At 38.7% G+C, this 13,751-nt stretch overlaps 1 protein-coding gene across 3 annotated transcripts in view; it reads left to right on the top strand.

Moving 5' to 3' along the window:
- The window catches only part of Trpc4 (transient receptor potential cation channel subfamily C member 4), a 158,152-nt gene that overhangs the window by 30,491 nt on the left and 113,910 nt on the right, over positions 1–13,751 (top strand). For all 3 annotated transcript variants that reach the window (XM_040754428.1, XM_040754429.1, XM_013118661.3), the window contains exon 2: positions 7,705–8,120. In XM_040754428.1, coding sequence (XP_040610362.1) covers positions 7,743–8,120 — 378 coding nt within the window. In that variant the 5' untranslated portion in view covers positions 7,705–7,742. The remainder of the gene's footprint in view (positions 1–7,704; positions 8,121–13,751) is intronic.

The following is a 13,751-nucleotide window of genomic DNA, read 5'->3' as shown; positions in this document are numbered from 1 at the left end:
TAGATATATTCCTGGAAATTTTCAAAGTCTACAAAATTATGAGAACTAGTAGAGAATAGGAAGCAAAAAGTTAAAGTTGATTAAAATATACATACTTAGAGAATAGATAAAATATCAATAAAGTCATAAATCAGAAGCAGGCATCTAAATTTCTGTGGATGATGTACTTTCTTCGAGTCTGTGAGTTTTGCACTCTACATTTTGGGGTGCATGTTTCCACATTCCTGTAGACCCAAAGCAGCATGCAGTAGGGTCATGGCAGATGATCTCCATGCCTCCATTCATGCACAGTCCCTAATCAATTAGGGGTGTGAATGACTTTCAAAATCAGAAGTTGAATGATGACATCCATCAACTTTCTGCAGTTGTCATTAGGTTTGGAATGAGTTCCCACGTCCACCTGATCGTCTGCGACTGTCTCTTCCGCCCCTCGCCATAACTTAGAATACATTATGTTCCTCATGCCTCCATTTCCCTTGTCTATGAATTGTTCACACGGTTTAGATACGTTATCTCTCCTCTTCACATAGACTACCACCATCTGCCCCACCTAACAGCTCTGTGTCTGTCTTTCTGCCATATTTTTTCTATTTCATCTTACCAGTTTTTTTTTCATTAAAGTCATGTCAAAATTTATAATGACTGTGCTTAGTATTTCTGAGTTCCTCCCAAGAGCCATAAGCTCCAGGAATGTAAGTTTGCTCTGATTCACTGAGTACTGTCCGTGCCTAATGTACAAATCTTTACATACAGATGGTCAATATATATTCCATCCCTTCAACAAATATTGAACATTACATTTCATACATGAGTACTATATTGATATCATTTACATGCCCCTCCAACTCCTCCTCTTCCCCCACTCCTTCTCAAATTCATGATGCTTATAATTACACACACACACACACACACACACACACACACACACACTACATTCACACTACAGCCGACAGAGCCCATTTAGTGCTGTTAGTATGCATTTAGGGCTTACTAACTTGGCATTGGATAACCTATCAAACATTCAGTCCTGAAGAAGACAGAGTCCCTTTCTCAGAAGCCATGGGTTTTTAGCAGCTCTCTATCAAGGGGTGGGGCTTTGTGAAGTTTCCCTCATCCACACTGGCAAGTCCGCTGGTGTTGTCATTGTGCAAGTCTTGTTTAGGTGACCATATTGTTGAGATTTCATGGGAGCGGTTCTCATGTCATATGTAGAAGATGCAATCTCACAGCAGACGTCATCTTCTTAGCATTATGACTGTATCTATGGTTAAATTACACAAAAATACACTGACTATTTAAGTAACAGAACAGTGTCTTACTTTTCCTCGCGTGTCCTTCCCCTGAAGTGGGCTCGTTTCTCTGGTCTTTGAGCAGAAAAGTTGACCAATCTCAATATGCATGAGAATAATTTTATTTTTCCACATTTCAATAGTTTTAGTAAAAACTCATCAACCTGCTTTCATATACAATCCAGGACCACCTTCCCATGGGTGGCACCACCCACAATGATCTGGGTCCTCCCTCATCAATCATTAACCAAGGAAATGCTCCACAGGCTTGCCTGCAGGCCAGTCTTATGGGCTATTTTCTTAACTGTGGTTCCCTCTTCTTGGATAGCTCTCAATTGAATCAAATTGATAAAAAATAACTACCCAGAACAGACATTTATTGGGACTGGGAAATTTGTGACATAATGGTTTAGGGTTGAGTATTTAACAAGATGGAAATATTGAAAAGAGTTTTGAAAAGTAAATAGTTATTTAGCAGGGTGACTGAATGGGTAAGGAGAACTCCAACTTAGATACACATATATGCAAGAATTTATTTGAGCAATGAAGCACTGGTCATTTGTTTTATAATTTTTGTTTCCTTGGCAGTGTTTCTCTGGACAAAGAGCTAATTAGTATTGCCATGTCTAATCCTACTCAAGCAGGTAGGTGGTTGTAGTTCTTACAGGGACCTGCTTTTCCTTTTGACAGCTCTGTTTACTGGGAGCTGTACTTATGAACCCCACGTGTGGATCTTATCCTCTCTGGTCTATTTTAATATGAGCAACTTTTGTAATAATTATGAAAGTATTGGCCATTAGTACACCAAATATGGTCTGCTCTCCATTATTTCAGTTCTTCATTCTGCATCTCCTTCTGTATAAGTTGTCACTTAATTTCTTATCTTACTTCCTGTTAAATTCTATTTCTTACAAACTGAGAGACTTCCAAGAACTGATACCAGACTCCCTCTGTTCTCCATGATAGGATTCCTTCCTTCCTTCCTTCCTTCCTTCCTTCCTTCCTTCCTTCCTTCCTTCCTTCCTTCCTTCCTTCCTTCTTTCTTTCCTTCTTTCTTCTTTCATTCCTTTCTTTCCTTCTTTCTTCTTTCATTCCTTTCTTTCCTTCTTTCTCTCTTCATTTCTTTTTGAATTTATCATTTCTTAGTGATTTCTTACTCCCCAAATTTTCCTCTTTATCTTCTCATATTTTTTTAGAGATTAACATACTTCTTAGTTTCCTGTCATTTGGTACATTAATTCTACTTCTATATAAAATATTCATATTCTTTCCTGCAATATTTTATCTTTCTCCCTCTGTCCTCATGTTCCTCTCCAAAGACCAACAAACAACAAAAATCTTATTCCCTCCTGAGGAGTTTAGGCCATTGAGATGAGCTGTGTCTTCCAGAATGAAGAGCTACACACATCTTAATTCATGTGTCATAATTATAGTTCTGGATATAATTAATAAGAGCTTGGGAGAAAAATATGCAGAGAAGAGCAATATATTTATTTTAAAAAAGAAAGTATTTTGTGCAAACAGCTTCCTAGCTGTTGGCTGATAGTGCTAAACCAACTGTAGGCAAGTGGTTAAAATCATTTGACCATTTAATTACCTTAAAATGACAGAATAATATCTTTAAAAACATACAGGGAACTTCACTGATTCAACGAATAATGGGCATTGATGCAAAGCTATGGGTCATAATCTATATGCTCATCAGTAGGGACAGCCATAAGCTTCAGGGACCCACAAGGTTTGTGAAGCACACATTCAAAGAAAGAGTCACATTGTCCCACTTGAAGACAGAGAAAAGGAGAATCCCCAGAGGCTGAGGTACTCTCTAGTTAATGTTTTCCAACTTGACAGAAGTTGCAAGGGACTCAAATGGAAGAACGATGGCCACGTTGGGAAAAGCAGCGGGGGTTACAGTAGCCAAGTAGTTTGGCTTCTTGTTAGTACAAAAATAGGGTTTACTGTAGGTGATCTTCAAAACTTGGTTGGAGGTGGGGGATCAACATAATAAATTAGGGTTTTTTTGTCAACGAAGTTTACCTTCCAGGGATTGTCAGTGGCAGAATGGTGTACCCAGACAGGCATCTTTGGCAGAGTAAGCCTGTGGTGTTGTGGGCATCGGTGAGATTGTTAGTAAGGCCCATCCATCTAAAAAGCGACAGGAGACAAAGTAATAAAGTTAGCTGGCATTACAGAGAAGGAACGCTACTGAGAGTTGAAACCTGGCCAATAGGAACAAATGACCCTTGAAGCCACTTGAGATGAGCAGATGGCTACGTATGACTGACGACTAGCTACCCACTGGGCAAACCTGCCCTAGAAAATAATGGACAGGTATGGCATGACAGTGTATTTTATAGCGAATGTTTGTATTTCCTGGAAAATTTTAATGAATGACGTGGGAGAAGAATAAGGGGATTGACAGAGGGAGGAATAGCCATGGCAACATCAGCATTTGAACATTATACAATTAGCAGAGGGCCAATGGGAGAGGTCACGCTGGTACAGAAAATGGAGCATTAGAGAAGCATGGTCCAGAACACAGTGCAGCAGAGTGCGGTGAAGGTTAGGACTTAGGAAAATGCGAATGGATGGAAACAGCAGGATTTATTGCTGGAGTGAGTAAGACAAAGAACAGTTTTGTAACTTGAGGGAAAGGGGAAATTAATGCACGTGTTTTAACTCTCAGCATGGATGTCTAACCTTTGCCACATATGCTTCTGAAAGACATCCCCAGGTTTATAAGACAGCTAAAAAAACCCCATCATTTCTGACTATGTTTCTTTGTGCAAGAAGTAAAATTGCATTCAGTTTTTGGCTTCTAGTTTGCTCCATATTAAATCCTAAGAGTCTTCAAGTTTAAAAGTAAGTGTAATCTTTATTTCTCTCTTTAAAATCCTGGGGTATCATAATGCTTTAGTTAGTAAAGTGGATTTTTTTTTACTGCTGTTGCTATTTCATAACAAATTCCTACGTATAGTGTACTCTTCTAAGTATAGTGGCACATCCCCATGGACTCTCTACTTACAGCACGGGATCACATTTGTAAACATGTATCTAAATGGTGAATATCCATGTTGCCCTTTGCAATATTAATTGAAAATAGTGATATCTGTGCATTTCCTTGGTCTTACCTGAAACTCACATTTTTTTTCATTCCTCTGCAGAAGGATGTAGGTCCTTCAGGGAGCAAGCATTCAGAACCCTGAATATCTAGAATTTCTTTCCTTGTGCACATTTATGCTGTCTAATTATGGTTGCAATTTTTTCATATTAATGTCAAATCACATCTCTTTCTATTTTGCCCTTAAATCTTCTAACTTACCTAAGACAAATGAATTTTAGGTTCAGTCAAAACCACACTGTGGGATTTAAGTTTTTATCTATTAATCCTCATCTGCTCTCTCCTTCTTTGAAACCCGGAACGATGAAGAATTGTTTCATTTATAAACAACATTGAAAAAAAAAAAGAGGATCTCCAAGTTCTGTAATCTTGAGGAGGAGAATTTTCTTTTGCTCTAGAAAATTCATCTTGAGGATGTGAGACCATGCCAGGCACTTACCAACGTCTTTGGTAAAGGTATTTTTGCTCTCAGTGCCCTGTTCTTCTACAGACTTCCCATTGAGTGACGCTGCTGCAGTTGCTGATAAGCATGGTTCCTCAGGAGCCCATCAGCCTTACCTGCTCCCTGCCTGCTCCTGTGTCCGCACAGTGGTCTCCAGTAACAACAAGGCCACATTGCAGGATTGCAAACATACATCATTTCCTTGTTCATTAAGGGTTTAGCAGCGGAGCCTTGCCTTGTATGGCCCAATATCCCTCCTTAATTATTCGATCTTTATCTAGCGTATGTAAACTTTAATTTCAGACATGCCCAGCACTCTTCATGGAAGTTATTATATATACTTTATTTTTATTCAAGAGCTTTAAAGATAAAAGACCTTTCTAGGCACTTAGTTTGAGTTTGATTCTTAACTTTTTATTTTTTTTCCAGACAGGGTTTCTCTCCGTGTAGTCCTGGCTGTCCTGGAACTCGCTCTGTAGATCAGGCTGGCCTGAGATCCACCTGCCTCTGCCTCCTGAGTGCTGGGATTAAGGAAGGGCACCACCACAGCCCGGCGATTCTTATTTTTTTACTCTTCTTTGTTCTGTGTTGATTTTCTCCTGCTATGGATATATAAACAGGTTTTCTTAGATACCTTACATTCACTTTGTCTCTGAAATACAGTATTTTTCTCTCAGGATAGTATCACTTTAAATTGCACTTTGCGTGAATTCTGTTTATGGAAGTTAACTAGACTCAATGAAACAAATTTTAATTAAAACTAACTTCTTTCTTCTGCCCCCCCCCACCTCCCGGTCTCCAGATTCTCCAATACCTGATGTTCTGTTCACTGGAATATTATTGGTATTTTTGAAATGAGAAGTAAAATGTAGACCCTCATTTTTTTTATTCATAGCATTATTAGTAGTCATAAAAAAAGAAATGGAATGAAATTGTTTTCAATTCTTTTGACCTGTTCCCAATCTTGATGAATTATTATTTGTAGAGATTTTTCTTGTAACATGCACATGTGTAATTTACTTGTATTTTAATTTTACCTGTGTTTACCTTCTTAGCAAAAATGTATGATCTTATAAGAAACATTTAACCCAGGAACATACAGGAAAATGTATATTTTCCTAAGTATTGTGTATGAGGACAAAACGAGATAACAAAAATTTGTACACCATGGAAACAGAACAGGAATGCTGATGCTACTAGTAGGAAACATGTGGGCTGTGGTCCAGGCAGAATTATCATGTGAAGCCTGTGGCATTGATCCCAGGCTTTTTGCATACTAACTTCAGGTTGTGAAAGAGCCCCTGAGGAAATAAATGGCTCACCCCCTCTACAAAGGCAAACATTTTAATAATGACACCCCTATGAAAATGGGTCTTCAAAAACAGATCCTTAAAATTAGAGAGAGATGGAACCATAAAACTTTTATTTGTAGATGTTTTCAATATACTAGAAGAATAATGAAGCCTTATGTAATAGAAAGGATTCTTCTCTTATTTAAGAACAAGTCAAAACATCCTCAGAATGATTAAATTATGCTCAGGCTTTACTTAACTAATTTGTGTGTATAATAATATTATTAATATAATATATGAAATATATAATAATATAATTAATAAATGTGACACACCAAATGTCTTAGTCTATGGAGATACCTGAGGAAAATTCTAGCATTCTAAACAGCTGCAAGTTATAAAATCATGATCTTAGGTATTATCTTCTACCTAGATATTAGAGAATTCATGATGAATAGTCTAGAGGCCAGAAGTTGAAACTTAATTACATAATTATTGAAATCACCAATAGAATGAAGCTATATGCAAACAACTCATTTTCTCAAGCTGAAAGCTGTTAAATGTGCTCATATTTGGGACTTGAGATATGGCTCAGCAGTTAAGGTTACTTTCTGCTCTTCCAGAGAACTTGAGTTCAGTTCCTAGCATCTATGTTGGATGACACACAGATAGCTCCAAGGGATCCAGTGCTCTCTTTTGACCTCTGTAGCCAGCTTTACTCTTGTGCACATACTACACACACACACACACACACACACACACACACACTTAGAACTAAAATTTTTTAAAAAGTCTCTTAAAATGTGGACATAGTTGTTAGTGCAAAGACTTTTAATCTATGGCTAAAGCACTATTCAGATTAAGCTCATTTACTCATACAATGATTAACCTACAAATACCAACCAGCAGCTTCATGATCAGCAAAACTCACAGTGAATGGTACATTTGAGAATTCCTGATGGGACCCTAAAGGCATGACTTCAAATTTTTAAAGTGCTTTGCACAAATGTACATATGTGTATACATGCACATATACACAAATATATGGGTGTATGCAAATATATATGCAAATAATATCTCAAAATCTCCAGCTGAAGTCTCTACAAAATGTTACTTGCAAATTTTAAGATAACCTATATTCGTAGATTAGATATTGTTGGGTATGAAAAGATGGTTGGGTGGTTAAGAGCATTGGCTGCCCTTACAGAGGGCCTGAGCTTAGCTCCCAGCACCTGCATGGCCACTCATGACAGTTTGTAACCACAGCTGTAGAGACTCCAATGCCCTCTTATGTCCTCTGTGAACAGCTGCATGTGCGTGTGTGTGTGTGTTGCACACAAACTCTCACAGGTGCACATATAATGACATTAAAAAAATAAATGTTAACTTCTCCTTTGTAGACAACAGAGTCAATATCGATTTCCCTAACCTAAGGGAAAGCATCTTTTAGCCATTGGTAGGGACACTGTGGTTGTCAGTAATGCTTGCGTGTCTGATAGCATGTGTGACACCTTGGAGGTGTGCCAATACTCACAGTTTGTTTTCTGTGTGTGCTTCCAGTGTGCTTCCAGAGATGATGGACTAGCATGGCCTAAAGCATGGCTCAGTTCTATTACAAAAGAAATGTCAACGCCCCCTACAGAGACCGCATCCCCCTGAGGATTGTCAGAGCAGAGTCTGAACTCTCACCATCAGAAAAAGCCTACTTGAATGCAGTGGAAAAGGGGGACTATGCAAGTGTCAAGAAATCGCTTGAGGAAGCAGAGATTTATTTTAAGATCAACATCAACTGCATTGACCCCCTTGGAAGGACTGCTCTTCTCATCGCCATTGAAAATGAGAACCTGGAGCTGATTGAACTACTGCTAAGTTTCAACGTCTATGTTGGTGATGCGCTGCTTCATGCCATCAGAAAGGAGGTGGTTGGAGCTGTGGAGCTGCTGCTGAACCACAAAAAGCCAAGTGGAGAGAAGCAGGTGGGCATGGAAGTTCATTTGGTTCATTTTACCCATAGGAGGCTTTGTTTTTAAGTTGTAAACACCCTGAATGTGTGTGTGTGGGGGGGTATAGTTTCCTTTGGTCTTTCATTTCATTTCAAGATTCTGAACTGTAATTTGTTGGGTTATTTTCTTATTTAACCTCCTTGCACGTTGTGGGTCACTGCATCTTCTGGAAAAAGTGGATACCACCATCTAGTTTTGATATTGTCTGTTAGCACACTTTAAAGGCTTCTTATAAATTAATTCATCCCTAAAGACTCAGAAATAATTGCTAGAAAGAAGCTCAACACTGCCTGTAGGAAGATTAAAACATATTTATCAGTGGCAGAAGTGTAGCAACACTTTCTCTCTATGAACAGAAATGAATGTGAATAAAGTGGGGTATGTTTTGCTTACTCTCCATGTGTTTAGCACTGTAGAAATAGGGGGACAGTAGATGGGAACAAGCAAGGAATGTTTTCACCTGTCTGCATCTTTTCCCCTGTCACTGTCTTCTCCTGTGTCAGAAAGGCCTGTCTGATCCTGTTTCTTAGACATTGATCCCTTTACTTCCTTTAATCAAAGCTAATAGCAGATTAATTACATGGCTCTAAAAATCTGCCTTTCAAAGTGGAATCTTATAAGATGTGTCTATTTCACTTCTAGCATCTTCTGTCATGTTTGACAACACAGTTTTCTGTGTCAGATAAATGACAGTGTTTGAGGAGTCACCTAGCCATGCTGTTCTGTGTCTACTATTGTCTTTGCTTCTCTAAAGGATTTTCTATCAGTGTCTCCAGAGTTAGGTTGGAAATTGTAGCTGGGCATCTCTTCGAGTTCTGAGATACCTTGTGTCTCGTGATGCATTTTCAAATCGCATCCTAGTTTACTCCTACTTCTCTGAGAACCAAAACATTGATAAACTAACACTCTAAATAACACTCTGCCAGATTGGTTATTGTTTTTCATAGACAGTTTTGGGTTATCTTGCTACACTATTTAACTTCACTGATAGGATCACTGACCCTTGGAAAGTTAAGCTAGCCTAGATTAGGGCATAAAGTTATAGTAACACCTACAGACATACTGTTATATCCCAGTGTTTCACCAGAAAGGGGTTTCAAACAAACAGATGGAAGAAATATGAACCTGGTTTAATAGGTATAAGCTAAGGTTCTACCCTCTTAGTGTGAGAGTTACATCACTGTGAAATGGCTTTGAAGAGTGGCCAGGCCAGGGAAGGAAAGGTAGATTCCCACAATTTCCGAGATTATAGCCCAGGGTTGCTCAACTTTCTCACCGTGCGCCTGTGGTGAGACAGAAAAACATGGTGGAGAAGGTGTGATAGGGAGAACTGCTCACCTCATTACAAGGCCCAAGAGAAAGGACAAAAGACACAGGGGCTAAAGAAAATCTACACCCTTCAAGGGCACGACTTCTATGATCCTTTTCCTCTTTCTGGGTCCTACCTGCAAGAGTTTCTGTCATTTCAAAGTAGCCCACTAATCCAGGCATCCATTGCTAAAATAATGCATTCATGAGGAGAAAGCCTTCATCACTTCTCAAAAGCTATGCCTTAGAAAACTGCCATCCTCAGACCAAGGCTTCAATACAGTAGCTTTTAGGGAACATTGAAGTACCTTCTGTCATTGTTTGACTTTAAATCATACCCAAAATATCTAGATGTTTTAGTAACAACATGCTATATTGTATACCCTCTTGTTTTAACTTGGCTTAAGTAGCCAAAGACCAGATGTTAAACCTTCCATGTAGATCAACAGTATCCCAGACGGACAAAATAGCCAGCTAATGTGTTTTTCACATGTTACTAAAGGAACTCATCAGGTCTGCTTTCTAGAAGATTCTCCAGTGTCCCCTTAGACAATGACGTTTGTGCTAACCAGAGAAATCTGGTGTCTGGAGAAGGTACCTGCTATTATGAGAGTGTTTGTTGGAAAACATTCAAATTCTGAGCTAAGTCCTCATCTCACAAGTAGGTCCTGGCTCCTTACAGGCACTTGGACCTGGATTATTAATAGAAAGTAGTAAAGGTTTGCAGTCTGCCAAGGCTCTGAAGCTTCCCAGGCCATGTGTTTCTGGAAGATGTCTCTCACATGACTCCTCTAGCCAAGAATTCCTTTTCTATTTGTGCATTTTAGAATTTGACTTTGGTGAAAGATAATGAAGGAAAACTGTCCTTTTTGTTTGAACTTGGTGATTTCAGAAGAAAAATCTTAGGCTATCTTAAAGTCCCTGGTATACCACACAATGGAGATGAGGCATTGGCAGCATGTGTTTGCAAAGCTAATCCATAAAAGTTCACAAAGGATGTGTTGAGAGCTGTGTATGTGTTATTTCATTAGGTAACACATCTTTTAGACACAGACAACGTATTTTGGAATGTCTGTTTTCATACCTTATGTGACTTGGGAAACAAGTATATTTTTAACTCGTTCCCTTTTCCACCTCTCAAATAAAGTGTAAATTTTTAGGTAAGGCTTTCATTTATTGAAACATCTTGTGTGTTGGGATAATACATCAAATTATAGGTGTATAAATACATATTCATCCACAAATATTCAGACACACATAAAAACTAATGTTGGGGTAAACTGGTTTATGGAAACAGTAATAATTTACTAGGTTTGATAAATGTAATTTGAAGTGAAGGCCAAGAAAGAGGTTCTAATATAAAACCACTAAGATCTAATTATTAGCAAATTACTAAGATCCTGAAATATTCTGGGATTGATAGACATATTGTGATTTTACAAATTTATCACATGTTACATTTTTTCCTCTGGAAAAGACCCAGTGTTTGGTGACATACTAAGATCACCAGTGCTGGGAGACTTCAAATGAATTGGTGTACTTCTTAATTACACTCACTGGGGAGCAATTTCTGGTTTAGCATGCTAGGCCTTGTACTGGAGCCTGAAGACAGACAGTACTCCTCTTCTCAAGAGTGTTAAGCTCTAGTTATGAAAGAAGAAAGGGAAAGATCCACTATGGAATTAAGAATAAAGGTGGCCACAACAGAAAAGATGTAAGGAAAATAAGCCCTATAATCTTTATGCAGTTAAAGTAACTGGATTTGATGAACACACTACAGGGTCTAGATTGTGAGAGAGCAGGAGACAGATGTAAAGGAAAAAGATAGGGTTGTTTGGTTTAATACCTTGGGAAATTATAATAGAATGCATTGGCTGAAGTAGGCTCTATGAGGAAAGGCCTAAGGGACCAGATTGGATATATTTAGTTTTTAATGGATATTGATATCTCAGGGTTAATTAGAATTGTTGCTCTAAATGGGGTTTGGGTAAGAAGATAGCTTAAAAATAAGGACTGCAAAGTAAATGAATCACCCATATCTCTGTAGATCCTAATGTAGATTTTCTCCTTTTATCTTTAATCTTTATTGAAATATTTGTGAGTTTTGAGAATATCAAGTAACTATTCTCAGTGTGGCTTTTAATGAAAAGGTTTAGTTTTCCTAGTTAAGGAGAAGATAACCATCCAACTCCTTCTTTATTATGCATCCTGTATTCATAAATTAGTTTTTGGCATGTCAAAGTTTTTTGAATTATTGATGTAATAATGAAAAGAACAATAGCTGATTTCTTTGGTACAGTGAGAGCATAGCAAATCTATGATTCGTGACAGCTGTGTGAAGGAGGTGCATTGTGTATTCTCACTGGGACAGCTCTCTTGTTATCATCCTTACACTGGTGTCCTCTGATATGGTTTGGTTTTCTGAACTTTCCTATGCCCTTCTTAGCCCTTTACTTCCCTGGAGACAGTAGCCAAGGTTGATTTCTGAGCCTTGTCAGTTGATTGGTTACTCGACTTTGAACTGTTTCCAACTGATATTCCTTGTAGATGTCTTCCGAGGCCAGATCAGTGACAGCGACATTTGCCCCCAGTGTGTCTGGAGGCTGAGCAGGGTTTCCCACTCTTTATTCACACCAGGAGTTCTTAGCCTTCAGCATCCTCAGAATCACAGGTTGGGCCTGACGGATGCTGAACCCCACCTGCGGTCCCTGACACCCTGAAATGTGTACTTCTAACAAGTTCCCAGAAGAGGCTGCTGCTTGTCTGGACATAAGACTGAGAGAAGCTGTGACTTAGGGGATGCTAAATTGGTAGAACACACACACTTGTTTGTGTTCTATATGATGGGAATCTGGTTTTCAGGAAGTCTGCTAGAATGATATTATTGATTAGATCAACACTGAGATCCTGGAGCAGTTCAGATGAAGATACATTGATCCTACAGCTCTACTACAAACCATTCAAGGACTCTGTAACCAAGGCAGATCTTGAAGGCATATAATACAGCCTTTTACTTAAAAAAGATGAAGAGGGAAGGGGGTCTACAGAGTGTCTGGGATTTGGCCCAACTGAAGCATTTGTCATGCCATAGCTACCTACCAACCTTGAAATAGTCACAACGATGACAATGAAGACACTGATGATGGCGTTAGCTACAGTAGCCTGCCGTGTTGCTGGTAGCTAAGTTAATAATTTTACTTCTGTTATCTTTCTGAAATATCTACCCCATCTTGTGAAGGGAGGCACTCCTGTTATCTCCTCTTAATAGGAGAGGAAATGAAAGGACAATATGTATTGAGTGACATTTCCCAGGTGGCAAAGCCAAGAATCATCAACCTTAAAAATTCTGGTCATTTTAAAATAACTGCTCACCCGCTTGGCCTGGCTTTTACAACAGCATCAATTTGAATAGGAGATATTTGAATTGTTAACTGTTCTAATTTAGGGTACATAGCAGACATATTAAAAAGATGCTCGGGTCTGATGTTTGTATATTTGTCATAAATATTACAATGTCAATTTATGTCTGCTTCCTCAATCAATATTGCGGCCTTCCGTAATCTTTGCCATAGCCATGGCATCTGAATAGTAGTCATTAGAAGCTGTGAAGTATTGGGGAAAGGCAGGAGTGGCTTGAGAGAAGGCTGGTCTATTGCCCTCTTCTCCACTCCTGGCTTAAGAGTTCTGCATCTCTCTATGAAATATGAAGCCTACTTGATCATGGTAGCTGATATGTTCTTGGACTCAGTTTGTGAATATCTTATTGAATGTTTTTGCATGTATATTTATGAAGGATATTGCTTTGTAGTTCTCTTTCTTTCTTGAATATTAGTGTGGTTTTGGTATCAGGGTAAATGTGGTATTATAAAACGAATTGGGCAATGCTCCTTCTGTTTGTATTTTGTAGAATAAATTGCAGAGTACTGTCAAAAAAAAAAAAAGAGTTCTGCATCTCGCTGGGCTGAGGTTCTGTGACTGCAAGCTTAACCCCACCAACTTTTCAAAGCCCAGTGACACTTACATTTTGCCAAGTCACTTTTATAAATTTACACATGATGCCAAAATAATAATGCTGCCATAACTGCACCATGGCATTACCTCTCTCTTCCTGTAGACACATACAGACTACTTACCCAGAATGTCCTGAGAGCTAAGTTAAGCATCATTAGTTTACCCTAGAGTACCACATGGCTTCTTTGTTCATTTGAAAAACATATTTGCCAATCACAACCCAGTTCATGGTGAGCACAGAGTAATTCAGTTTGCTCTTTCCTTTCTACACCAGTGGGTATAGGG

Source organism: Mesocricetus auratus, unplaced genomic scaffold (genome assembly GCF_017639785.1).
Source record: "Mesocricetus auratus isolate SY011 unplaced genomic scaffold, BCM_Maur_2.0 Super-Scaffold_100011, whole genome shotgun sequence".
Classification (NCBI taxonomy): domain Eukaryota; kingdom Metazoa; phylum Chordata; class Mammalia; order Rodentia; family Cricetidae; genus Mesocricetus; species Mesocricetus auratus.
Note: the sequence above shows the minus strand (reverse complement) of the source record. Positions and strands in the feature narration are given on the sequence as shown.